This window comes from Chlorocebus sabaeus, chromosome 20, assembly GCF_047675955.1.
Source record: "Chlorocebus sabaeus isolate Y175 chromosome 20, mChlSab1.0.hap1, whole genome shotgun sequence".
In the NCBI taxonomy this organism is placed as follows: domain Eukaryota; kingdom Metazoa; phylum Chordata; class Mammalia; order Primates; family Cercopithecidae; genus Chlorocebus; species Chlorocebus sabaeus.
The window spans coordinates 112,307,455-112,321,355 of NC_132923.1; the positions used below are offsets into that span (position 1 = coordinate 112,307,455).

At 46.5% G+C, this 13,901-nt stretch overlaps 1 protein-coding gene across 1 annotated transcript in view; it reads right to left on the reverse strand.

Annotated features, from left to right (window-relative positions):
• The window catches only part of CLIC4 (chloride intracellular channel 4), a 97,986-nt gene extending 84,469 nt beyond the window's left edge, over positions 1-13,517 (reverse strand). The window contains exon 1 of the mRNA XM_007979997.3: positions 13,231-13,517. Within this exon, the coding sequence (XP_007978188.2) occupies positions 13,231-13,302 (72 nt within the window). The 5' untranslated portion in view covers positions 13,303-13,517. The remainder of the gene's footprint in view (positions 1-13,230) is intronic.
• Positions 13,518-13,901: the final 384 nt, after the last annotated feature.

Genomic DNA, 13,901 nt, shown 5'->3' on the forward strand with positions numbered 1-13,901 from the left:
ATGGCAAAACCCTGTCTCTACTAAAAATACAAAAATAAGCCAGGTATGGTGGTGCATGTCTCTAATCCCAGCTACTTGGGAGGCTGAGGCAAGAGAATCGCTTGAAGCAGGAGGTGGAGGTTGCAGTGAGCCAAGATTGCACCACTGCACTCCAGCCTGGGCAACAGAGTGAGACACTGCCTCAAAAAAATTATTCAGGTGTGGTGGCAGGCGCCTGTAATCCCAGCTACTTGGGAGGCTGAGGCAGGAGAATCGCTCGAACCCGTGAGGCAGAGGTTGCAGTGAGCTGAGATTGCGCCACTGCATTCCAGCCAGAGAGAAAGAAGAAGAAGAAAAAAGACTAGGACATACAATAGCAACTATTTCTAGTCAAGGGGTTATAAGTAATTTTTACTTTATTTATGCTTTTCTATTGTTTTCTAAGTTGTCTAGAGTAAATACATATAGCTTTTATAACTGGAAAAAAAGACATTTTTTTAAAAGGAGCATAATACACACAATGAATATACTAGAAAGCAGAAAGGAAATGACATTACCTTTTCAAACTTAGGACCAATATTTAAACTAAAACAGAGAAAGGCTAAATAGGGCTGGGCATAGTGGCTCATGCCTGTAATCCCAGCACTTTGAGAGGCTGAGGCGGGAGAATTGCTTGAGTCCTAGAGTTTGAGACCAGCCTGGGCAACACTGAGAAACCCCATTTCTACAAAAAGCAGCCAGGCATAGTGGCACGTGCCTGTGGTCCCAGCTACTTGGAAGGCCAAGGCAAGAGGATCACTTGAGCCCAGGAGATTGGGGTTGCAGTGAGCTGTGACTATACCAGCCTGGGCCACAGAGCAAGTGTGTGCCTCAAAAAAAAAAAAAAAAAGAAAAAGAAAGAAAGAAAGAAAGAAAAAGAAAATATAAAAGAAGGAAAGAAAAAGAAAAAATTTCATTTCAGTCTTGGGTGCTGTTACGGTCAAGGCTTAAATTTAATTTCTTAAGTCTAATCACCTTCTTTTTTTCCTGATTAGTCTGTTTTCACAGCTACCACCTTTTCCATTTTCCTAGGTAGCACAATAATCTAGTTTGGTTCACCTTTAGTTTTTTTGTAGAGACAGGGTCTCACTGTGTTGCTCAGGCTGGTCTCAAACTCCTGGGCTCAAATGATCATCCTGCCCCAGCCTCTCAAAGTGCTGGGGTTACAGGCGTGTGCCACCACGCCTGGCCCACCTTTAGTTTTCAATGAATATTCATTCTTGTAACCCACCACCTGTTCTCTACTTCCAAAATAAAGTAACTGGTTGTTAGCAGAAGAAAACATGCAGAGAATTTACAAATCCTTAAAAGTTCTTAAGGCCAAGTGCAGTGGCTCATGCCTGTAATCCTAGCACTTTGGGAGGCCAAGGCAGGCAGATCACCTGAGGTCAAGAGTTCAAGACCAGGCTGCCCAACATGGTGAAACCCCATCTCTACTAAAAATACAAAAACTAGGCCGGGCACGGTGGCTCACGCCTGTAATCCCAGCACTTTGGGAGGCCGAGGTGGGCGGATCACCTGAGGTCGGGAGTTCAAGACCAGCCTGACCAAAATGGAAAAACCCCGTCTCTACTAAAAATACAAAATTAGCCGGGTGTGGTGGTGCATGTCTGTCATCTCAGCTATTTGGGAGGCTGAGGCACGAGAATCACTTGAACCTGGGAGGTGGAGGTTGCGGTGAGCAGAGATCAAGCCATTGCACTCCAGCCTGGGAAACAAGAGTGAAACTCCATCTCAAAAAAAAAAAAACCTAGCCAGGCATAGTGGTGGGTGTCTATAATCCCAGCTACCCAGGAGGTTGAGGCAGGAGAATCGCTTGAACCCGGGAGGCAGAGGTTGCAGTGAGCCAAGATCACGCCACTGCACTCCAGCCTGGGCGACACAGTGAGACTCCATTTCAAAAAAAAAAAAAAAAGTTCTTAATTACCTCAGCTTTCATCTGATTATTTGGTTTTGTATTCGCCAATATTTCTTTAGATTCTCTATTTTCTTCTCCCACATACACAAATAAATAGCTATGCTGCACAGTGGTAAAATTCAATACTTAAGTTATTACATGTGACTGACATTTTTACAACTCTATTATAATAAGAACTAAATCTTTTCATAAGAATGAGTTATTCACATGTAAGTTGGAGGTAATAATTTTGTTACAAAAAAAGAAAAAGAAAACCTGTCATATTCCTAGCTTATTTCAGCTCCAAGAAACAGCTTGTATTTCAACTTCAAGAAAAGCAAAGACACCTACAAAAGGATGCTTAAAGGTACAAAATATATGCATGTTGCACTCAGGTCCATTCCTGGCCCTGGTTCTAATAGTTACTTATTCAAAACATTAATGTTAGCTGAGTGTGGTGGCTCACACCTATAATCCCAGCACTTTAGGAGGCTAAGGCAGGCAGATCCCGAGGTCAAGAGATGGAGACCATCCTGGCCAATATGGTGAAATCCCGTCTCTACTAAAAAATATAAAAAATTAGTTGGGTGTGGTGGTACATGCCTATAGTCCCAGCTACTCAGGAGACTGAGGCAGGAGAATCGCTTGAAACCGGGAGGTGGAGGTTGCGGTGAGCCGAGATCACGCCACCGCACTCCAGCTTGGGCAACAAGAGCAAAACTCCGTCTCAAAAAATAATAATAATAATAATGTTAAAATTTAAGATACTCCTAGTCTACATTTGATACAATTTTCAAATACAGTATTATTTATCTGCATTAAGTTGTCACTTTCATAAATTAGACTAATACATTATCCTGGCTTTTTTTCTTTAATTTTGTTTTTGTGGTTTTATTTTAAATAAAGGGAAAAAAAAGAAACCCTACAAGGCTAATTATATGGATAGTTCTTTTCTTTCCTTTTTTTTTTTTTTTTTTTTTAAAAAAAGAGACAGGATCTCCATCTGTCACCCAGGACAGAGTGCAGTGGTACAATCATAGGTCACTGCAGCCTCGAACCTCTCGACTCAAGTGATCCTCCAGCCTCAGCCTGCCAAAGCTAGGTCCAGAGGTACTCACTACCACTACCAGACCAGACTAATTTTTTTTTTTTTGAGACAGAGTCTCACTCTGTCGCCCAGGCTGAAGTGCAGTGGTGTGATCTTGGCTCACTGCAACCTCTGTCTCCCAGGTTCAAGAGATTCTCCTGCCTCAGCCTCCTGAGTAGCTGGGATTACAGGTGTGTACCACTATGCCCAGCTAATTTTTGTATTTTTAGTAGACACGGGGCCAGGAGTGGTGGCTCACACCTGTAATCCCAGCACTTTGGGAGGCCGAGGCGGGCAGATCATGAGGTCAGGAGTTCAAGACAAGCCTGACCAACATGGTGAAACCTCATCTCTACTAAAAATACAAAAATTTAGTTTTTATAGAGATGAGGTGTCACTATTTTGCCCAGGCTATAATTTTATTTTATTTTATTTTATTTTACTTTTTGAGACCGAATCTTTCTCTGTCTCCCAGGCTGGAGTGCAGTGGCACAATCTCAACTCACTGCAACCTTCGCCTCCTGGGTTCAAGCAATTCTCCTGCCTCAGCCTCCCGAGTAGCTGGGATTACAGGTTCCCACAACCACGCCCAGCTAATTTTTGTATTTTTAGTAGAGACAGGGATTCACCATGTTGGCCAGGCTGGCCTCAAACTCCTAACCTCGGGTAATCCGCCCACCTCGGTCTCCCAAAGTGCTGGGATTACAGGTGTGAGCCACTGCAGCAAGTCTATGATTGTTATTTCTTATATCTTATACCAATATCTGGAACTGACCACTGAGAGATAAGAGGCAAGTCTCGAAATAAACAATATAATTAAAAGCCACAAGAAAATTCACCAGCTGATGCCCTAAATTACATTTACATGTCTTAAATTATCCTTGGACAATAGGTAACCATGACCTAATGTTACTTTCCTTCAGAAAGTCCCTTCCATTCTCTACACAAGCATCTAAAATGGGCAAACCCATCCTAGCTTACTCCTCTACTCGACCAAAATCTTAACTCATGCCTTAATCACACTTCCCATCCTGCCTAACACATTTTCCTTTTATGGACTCACAATTCCCTATTCAGGAGACATCAGAACACTGAGGCTCCACAGCTCTAATGAAACAGGAAGCGGGAAAAGATGGCTCACCATCCTTACTTACTGGCTTCTAGGCACCTCTGCAGGCATCTTCCCAAACCAACTGTGACTTTTCGTGACAGCCAGGTTCTTCTCCCAATTGCCTCTTTCCTATCATTATTCATACTGTGTTAAGCTTTTCATGTGCTCAGTCTCCTAGGCTCAAAGCCTCCTGCATCTTCCCCATGCTAGGCTCCTTTCTCACAGGTTTTTACATTAAACCAAAATCATCAACTTTGGCCTTTGCCAAAAGCAGCATTGTTAGGTCTTCAGGAACAGCTCAGGCAAAAAGTTACAATAATAGGTTTTCATTAACTTCATACTTTACATTCATTTCTGTCTCCTGAATTCACCCCCTACCCCTAGAAACCTCAAATGAATGGCAAATTTAGATTCAAGGTAATATTGTCTGAATATTGAGTTAGTTTTTGTTAATTACTAGAACAAAGTTTTCAGCATCGTTTCCTATAGAAAATTTACTTCATTTTTTCTGTTTGAAAAAACAAAGATGGGGGAGGTCTGAAGCCTGCCCTTGAAACAAAATATAAAGAATTCCCACTTTAAACTGTCAAACAGTCCATCTGTACAATCCATTTGCACCTTTCCAAGTGCCACTGAAAAGTTATTGAATAGACAGCAATCCAAAAAAATAGGAAAGTATGGGGAGAATGAAAAAGGCTAGGACAATGTATACATTAACAAAAACCCAAGTTAGGTTTTAAAAGTCTCTTCTTCAACTTTTAAATAACCTGTCTCCCTGGCACTACAGATCTGAATCACTCCTGGTTCCTTCTTACGTATCAATCTACCAATTGTTTCCTGCATAAGGAGTTTCCAAATGATGTCAAAACTCACATTCCCATTCTTGGCTATTCCGAACCCACCTATTCACCTCCTTTTTTCAAGGTCAAGTTTAAGCCTCCTTCCATCTTTCCCCATATCTCCTGGCCCAACTTAATGTGAGCCACACTTGACTCTTTAAGCATGGACCATCTTGTGTTGTTTTCTTTCCAATAAAATTTGTACATAGTAAGAAATTAACTGTTTAATAATTTCTTACATCTTCCATAGTACTTAACTCAGTAGTAGCACTTAGTTCATGCCGGTACATTCTTTAAGTCATAGTTAATAATAACTAGAAGAGACCTTAGTGATCTAGCCCAAGCCCTTCTTTTATACCTTGCTTATACAAAGTATTCTTGACACTAAGGATTCCACTATTTACTTCTTTTAAAACAGTGGTTCTTAGCCTTGGTTTAGGAATTTCCAGAAAAAAAGCCTCACATTATAATTTTTACTGTAATTTCAAGGATTTACAGAACCCCCTGATCCTACTAACAGAGCCTACATTTAAAAATAATACACTATTATCGATGACAAAAGGTGTTTACTCTGTGTCAAGCACTCTTCCTACAGCTTTACATAGGATGGTATACGGTTAGACCACACTTGCCAGCCTCTCTTACAGATGAAGCTATGTGACTAAGTTCTCTCCAGTAGAATGTGACCAGAAGTAACAGGTAGAACTTCTGAGCTGCAGCCCTCAAGATGTGCTTCCTCTATATATTCCACCCCCCCACTGGCAGCAGACAGTACTTGTCAGCCACCAACTTCGACAACTCAGAAGAGGACAATGCTCTGGGCGTTAGTGGACAAATAAGCTAGAAAGAGCCCAGGTCCCTTAATGACTGTGAGAAGGAAAGCCACCCTAACATCGAAGACATTCTCCTGGACTGAAGGGTAAGAAATAAATTTCCATCTTATTTGAACCATTGTTTGTGGGGAGATAACTTATTACAGCAACTTAAACTACCCTAACTAATATGCACAGATTGACAGTTTTAATCCCCTCAGTAACCATATAAAACTGTTATTATTATTATTACTATTATCCTGATATTAGAAGTTAGGAAACTGAAGCACTGAGAGCTTAAAAACTTGCCTGACACACTAGAAGCCAGATTCAAGTCAAGCAGTCTGGCTCCAGAGTCCATGCACATTAGGAACCTCTGCCAAATATCTCAAAAGAAACAGACTCTTATGTGTTATGCCACCCTGCACCAGATTAACTTTTTACAACCACCACCCCAATCCCAGCAGCTTGGTGACTACTTGCCGTCCCAATTCACAGTGGCATGGCAACAAGTTTATTCCAGCCCATAAAATTCCAGCCCATAAAACTGAACTCTGCAAAGGGATTAATTTCTATTTTCTGGTTTGGTTGTTTTTGAGACAGAGTCTTGCTCTTGTCCCTCAGGCTGGAGTGCAATGGCATGATCTCGGCTCACTGCAACCTCTGCCTCCCGGGTTCAAGCGATTCTCCTGCCTCAGCCTCCTGAGTAGCTGGGATTACAGGCAGCTGCCACCACGCCCAGCTAATTTTTGTATTTTTAGTAGAGATGGGGTTTCACCATGTTGGCCAGGCTGGATGCAGAAACCCCGTCTCTACTACTCTCACTTGTGGTTCAAAAGTTGATATTTAGTTTTACCCAAACAAAAACCTTGGTGCCCCGAATTCTGGACATAGCCAACAAGAAACACTAGTAAATATATAAAAGACTGGTGCGGTGGCTCACGCCTGTAATCCCAGCACTTTGGGGGGCCGAAGCGGACGGATCACTAGGTCAGGAGTTCAAGACCAGCCTGGCCAACATAGTGAAACCCTGTCTCTACTAAAAGTACAAATTAGCTCCCCACCTCTACCAAAAATACAAAAAATTAGCTGGCCATGCATGGTGGCAGGCGCCTGCAATCCCAGCTACTCGGGAGTCTGCGGCAGGAGAATCGCTTGAACTCAGGAGGCAGAGGTTGCAGTGAGCCAAGATTGTGCCACTGCACTCCAGCCCAGGTAACAGTGTGAGACTCCATCTCAAAAAAACAAAACAAAACAAAAAAAACTGGAAGTATTAAATAATGGAGGAAAAAAGACGTGAGTAGATAAAATTACATTGGGTTTGGAGATTGGAGGCTAGAGAAAACAGGATGAAGAACCATGTTCTGACACTGCAACCATCGGGATCTCAGTAAGTGGTTTCTAATTCCAAAGCATGGTAGAGACATATATTGGCAACAAAACGCTCGAAAACAGAATTCTCTGAAAGAAGGGAGCAATCTCATTTCAAACATTTGGCAATCTCTTAAGTTGCAGGCACTCTGAATCATATGCACACCCCATCCCCAAAGAATGTACTGTCTATCTAGTAGGGGAGATCTGCATATAAATATATATTCATACAAAAATTAAACACAACTAGCATTTATTTGCTTACTGTGTACTAGACATTGTTCTAAGATTGTTGCATACTACATATATTAATTTATCCCATAGGACTGTTCTACTAATATCCCAACTGTGCAGATGTGGCACAGAGAGGTTTAAGTATGTATCCTGGGATACACAATTAGTAACTGGACATATTGGATTAGAAACCCAGGCAGTAGGCCAGATGCGATGGCTCATGCCAGCAATCCTAGCACTTTGGGAGGCCAAGGCGGGCAGATCACCTGAGGTCAGGAGTTCGAGACAAGGCTGACCAACATGGAGAAACCCTGTCTCTACTAAAAATACAAAATTAGCCAGGCATGGTGGCGCACACCTGTAGTCCCACTCAGGAGGCTGAGAGGCAACAAGAGCGAAACTCTGTCAAGAAAGAGAGAAAGAGAGATAAAGAAAGAAAAAGAAAGAAAGAAAGAAACCAACCAACCAACCAACCCAGGCAGTAGTCAGATTATAAGGGATCTTATGCTCTTGCTAAAAGGTCAGAAATATACTGTATCTGGGCCGGATGCAGTGGCTCATGCCTGTAATCCCAGCACTTTGGGAGGCCGAGGCAGGCAGATCACGAGTTCAGGAGAACAAGAACATCTTGGCTAACATGGTGAAACCTCGTCTCTATTGAAAAAATACAAAAAAATTAGCCAGGTATGGTGGCAGGCACCTGTAGTCCCAGCTACTGGGGAGGCTGAGGCAGGAGAATGGCGTGGACCCGGGAGGCGGAGCTTGCAGTGAGCTGAGATCGCGCCACTGCACTCCAGCCTGGGTGACAGAGCGAGACTCTGTCTCAAAAAAAAAGAAAAAAGAAATAAACCGTATCTGTTGCTGGTTCCCAGCTGGAAATATATATACCTACCAGGCTCCTCTGGGTGGAGCAGAGAGCATCTCCACTGTTGAGGATGACTGCCACTGTAAGCCTTTTTTTTTTTCTCCCTGAGATAGGGTCTTGCTCTGTCACCCAGATTGGAGTGCAGGCACATGATCATAAGCTCACTGCAGCTTCGAATTCCTGGGCTCAAGCAATCCTCCCACCCTCAGCCTCTAGGGCTAGGGCTAAGGTCGTGGGCCACCAGGCCCAGCTTAGTTACTTACTTATTTATTTGTTTAGAGACAGGGTCTCACCCAAGCTGGAGTGCAGTGGCATGATCACGGCTCACAGCAACCTCTACTTCCCAGGCTAAAGAAATCCTCCCACCTCAGCTGGGACCACAGGCATGTATCACCACACCCAGCCAATTTTTTGTACTTTTTGTAGAGACAGGGGGCCCAGGTTGCCCAGGCTGGTCTCAAACTCCTGAGCCCAAGAGATCTGCCTGCCTCAGCCTCCCAAAGTACTGGGGTGACAGGCATGAGCCACTATGCCTGACAATCTTTTAAACAGTTTTTGTACAGACAGGGTTTCACCATGTTGCCCAGGCTGGTCTAGAACTCCTGCACTCAAGAGATTCATCCTCCTTGGACTCCTAAAGTGCTAGGATTACAGGAGTGAGCCATCACAGTCCAGCTGCCTTTTTTACTTTTGGGAGGGCATCCTATCTATCCTCTAGATGTTGAGATTAAAACAAAACAAAAACAAACCAAAAAAACCATCCTGCTGTTATATAGATGACAGTTAATGGGCTCATGGGCGGACAACTCCAAAAACTACTCACAGGGAAAATAATGTAGCTGTGAGTTCAGTCACACTATTTGAGAAGGTGTTCATCTCTCACTCTTAAATGTAAAGCTCAGTGCTAAACAGGTAGGCTCAAAGCCCTGTTACATCCCTTGGCCTTCCCCCTAGTACCACCACCAAATTTCTAATTTCTATACATGCTATGTGCTTCAACTGTAAAGTTTTCTTCTACAAACTCAGATACCTCTTGGCAGGTTAACACTGTTCAGCATACCACTCTGGACAACCACAGCCTCTGCACACTCACTACTTCTTTTTTTTTTTTTTTTTTTTTTTTGAGATGGAGTCTCACTCTGTCGCCCAGGCTGGAGTGCAGTGGCACCATCTCGGCTCACTGCAACCACCACCTCCAGGGTTCAAGCAGTTCTCCTGCCTCAGTCTCTCAAATAGCTGGGGTTACAGCCATGCGCCACTGTGTGTGGCTAATTTTTGTATTTTTAGTAGAAATAGGGTTTCGCCATGTTGGCCAGGCTGGTTTCAACCTCAAGTGATCCACCCCCCTCCGCCTCCCAAATGGCTGGGATTACAGGAGTAAGCCACCACACCCGGCCCACTGCTTTCAAAATAACTATATTTACAAGGGTATTTCCCCCATTTGCATTTCCCACACATAGGTTTTGAGAAGAGAACAAGAATGCCGTTTACCACATTTTACCTGTCCTTTTTTCCCCTTTCGAACAAACTGGTCTAGGGGCCAAGCACAGAGGCTCAAGTCTGTAATCCCAGCACTTTGGGAGGCCAAGGGGGGCACATCACTGAAGGTCAGGAGTTTGAGACTAGCCTGGCCAACATGGTGAAACCCGGTCTCTACTAAAAATACAAAAATCAGCCAGGCGTGGTGGTGCATGCCTGTAATCCCAGCTCCTCGGGAGGCTAAGGCAGAAGAATCACTTGGACCCGGGAGGCAGAGGGTGCAGTGAGCCAAGATCGCGCCACTGCACTCCAGCCAGGGAAACAGAGTGAGACACCATCTCAAAAACAAACAAACAAACAAACCGATCTATATCAGTGCAAAGTTTTGCTATGTTGAATCACTGGGTAGCAGAAAACATTTCACAAATGAGATAAATAAGGCTTAAAGAGTGAAAACAAACTACCTAGGGTAACCCAACCAAGGAGTAAAGAACTGTGACTTGAACCCTGATTCTCTGCCAGCAAGCCCAATGAGAAAGGCTTACAACTAGTGGTAGGAAGGATGATTTTCAGTGGTTCACAACACAAATATGAAAAACAGAAAGGGTATGCAAGTGACTCAAGTTCGGAAAACTGCACCACGCCCCTCTGCTATTCTCACTGAAAGATGAAATTAATAGTAAGCAGGGCATTAAGCACTGATCTCTTCCTAATTCAGATACTTCATTTTTCTTGTCTTCTTTGATTAGCTCCTCCAATAGAATGCTGAATAGAGCCGTAACTGATAATAGCTTTATCTTTTTTTTTGAGACTAAGTCTCTCTCTGTCACCCAGGCTGGAGTGCAGTGGCTTGATCTCGGCTCACTCCAACCTTTGCCTTCCAGATTCCAGCGATTCTCATGCCTCAGCCTCCTGAGTAGCTGGGCCCACCACCACGCCCGCCTAATTTTTCCATTTTTAGTAGAGATAGGGTTTCACCCTGTTGGTCAGGCTGGTCTCAAACTCCTGGCCTCAAGTGATCTCCCCATCTCAGCCTCCCAAAATGCTACAGGTGTGAGCCACCTCGCCCGGCCCGATAGTAGCTTTATCTTATTCTAAGTTTAACACTGTTCTAAAGTTTCACCATTGAGTATCATGTTGTACAGATTATTCATGATGTACTTTTTTTTAGTTTATGTAAATTCCTTCTTATTCCTCAGTAAAAATTTTTTTTTTTTTTTGAGACAGAGTCTCACTGTGTCCCCCAGGCTGCAGTGCAGTGGCGCGATCTCGGCTCACTGCAGGCTCTGCCTCCAACGCTCACGCCATTCTCGTGCCTCAACCTCCCTAGTAGCTGGCATTACAGGCGCCCGCCACCAAGCTCGGCTCATTTTTTTGTATTTTTAGTAGAAACGGGGTTTCACCGTGTTACCCAGCATGGTCTCGATCTCCTGACCTTGTGATCCGCCTGCCTCGGCCTCCCAAAGTGCTGGGATTACAGGCGTGAGCCACCGCGCCCAGCCCTCAGTAAAATTTTTTAAACTCATCTCTGGTCCACTCATTTCCCTTCTCAATGCTGCTTCCCACCCACCACCCTTCCTTTCTTTTTTTTTTTTTTTTTTTTGAGATGGAGTATTGCTCTGTTGCCCAGGCTGGAGTGCAGTGGCGCAATCTCAGCTCACCACAACCTCTGCCTCCCGGGTTCAAGCAATTCTCCTGCCTCAGCCTCCCCAGTAGCTGGGACTACAGGCACCCGCCACCACGCCCAGCTAATTTCTGTATTTTTAGTAGAGATGGGGTTTCACCATGTTGGCCAGGATGGTCTCGATCTCCTGACCTCGTGATCTGCCCGCCTCAGCCTCCCAAAGTGCTGGGATTACAGGTGTGAGCCACTGCACCCAGCCTCCTTCCTTTCTTATATTTCAGGTTCCTTCCTACATTCTATGCACCTCAAAGTACTGTATCTGCCACTCAAAGTAACCGAAACTCTGATATTTTGGGGGTTCTATACCTGTCTGCTGTTTCAGTTCCCTGGACCAAAAAAAAAAAAAAAAAAAAATCGAAAATTGACAATTGAAAGAAAATCCTAAGGCAAACTTTGTTTCAATCATTACTGAAGACTGCAGAAGTAACTGCAGATTATTTCTTCTCTCCATTTCTTTTGTTTGAGACAGGGTCTTGTTCTGTCTCCAAGGCTGGAGTGCAGTGGTGCGACGTGGGCTCACTGCAGCCTCGGCCTCCCAGGCTCAAGCGACTCTCCCACCGCAGCCTTCCAGAGTAGTACAGGCGAGCAACATCGCTCCCAGCTAATTTTTGTATTTTTTTGTAGAGACGGGGTTTCGCCATCTTGTTCAGGCTGGACTCGAACTTTTGAACTCAAGTAATCCTCCCACCTCGGCCTCCGAAAGTGCTGCGATTGCAGGCGTGAGCCACCGTGCCCTGCCCTTCTCCATCTCTTAAACACACCCTGAAATGTCCTTTCTTTAAAGTAAAAACTCGGGCGGAAAAAAGGACCCAATAGTTCTAGATGACCATTTACTTTCCAGTATGTTGCCTAGCTCTGAATGAGCCTGGCTTTTTAAGTCGCTGGAAGAATCTCAAAGTGTTTTTTTAAGTTTTGAAGGAAGGAGCTGGATCCAGATGTTTATAACTTCGACTCTCTTTGGCTAAAATGAAAAGTATTAAAGAGAAAAGGAAAGGAAGAGGGGTAGTATGTGTAAGCAAATAAGTTCCAGGACATGAAAGCTGAAGACACAAGAAGGGAAAACCAACCCTTTAAAGCCCAAGCAAGTTAAGAATTCTCTCCCTCAATTTCTTTCTAAACAAAAGGGCACACACAATCCTTCCCGAAGCAGCAACGCCGGGGGGAGAAGCCAAAATTGTTGCATCATACAGAACACTCCGCGCTTGAGAAACGAGAATGCCAATAAATGCCCAAGACAGAAAAACACAAGTTAGGAATCTCGGTCTTTTCCGAAGGTCCAAGAGCACCTGCTCGTTAGAAAATTTGTTTAAGATTGCATCGAAAATTAAAGTTTCCGTTTCAGATCAGTGGGGAGCAAATGTTTTTTCAAAAAAGCGTTCAAAGAAGTTCGTTTGAAAGCTCATCGGGCGGCCGACTGCAGGTCGGGCTCCGGGCGGCGGCGGAGCCGAGCGCTGGGGAGCGGGTGGGGCCGGGCCCCCGCGCCCGAGCGGGGGTGGTGACAGGACCCGCGCGCGCCCGGTGCTGGGGCCCCAGGGCAGGCAAGTCCCGCCCGCGGGCTCTTCCCGACCCACCCCGGCGCGGGACGCTGGTCCGGCGTCCGCCAGAGCCCGCGCGGTTGGAGACGGTGGCCGCCGCCCGGGTCCCCACCCCGGACCCCTCGACGGGCCCTCGGAGGCGGGAAGGCGCTGGCGGCCCCCAGACAATGGGCGGGGACGCGGGAGCCCGCAGCGGGACGGGTGCTGGCGCCGAGCGGGGGCGCCTCGGGACGCCTCTCCCCGCAGCCAGGAGGGCGCCGGGGGCTCGGCCGGGCGGGACCGCGAGGCGAGCGCTCACCTTGACGAAGAGCTCGATGAGGGGCTCTTTGTCCTCCTCCTTCAGCCCATTCAGCGGCATCGACAACGCCATGGTCGGCTCGGCTAGGCTCCGCCAACAGCGACGACTGCTGCTGCTGCTTGCTCCGGGACTGCTCCGGCTGCCGGCTCCCGCCGCGCTGCTCGCTGGACTGTCCGGCGTCGAGCTGGCCACAGCGGTAGCTTCGGCTCCTCCGCACCGCCCCACGCCCCGCGCGCGACTCTGAAGCAGCCGCAGCCCAAGCCGCTTCAAACGGCGGGGCGGGGCGGGGCGCCGGGGGCGGGGCCTCAGGCTGTAGGCGGGGCCAAGGCGCGGCGCCTTGGGACTCAGGGGAAAATAAGGCGGCAGGAGCACGGGGGCGTGGCCTCGGGCGGGGAAGGCGGTGGGACCGCTCCGGAGCCGACGAAAGGACCACTGAGACGCCTCGAAGCTGGTAGGAGGCGTGGCCTGTGCGGAGGGCGGGGCTTTGGTGGGCGGTACAAAGCGCAGGCTCGGGCGGGCGGGACCCGGGTACGTTTCTCGAGAGGGCCGGTGGGCGGGGGGACGCGGGGGGGCTGGGGGGGAGGAATTCCCCAGGGGCCCGAGCCTGACACTGCCTCCCGCCGCAGCGCCTGCGCGTCCTCTGCAGCTGCTACTGGTGCTGTGCCAGGTGA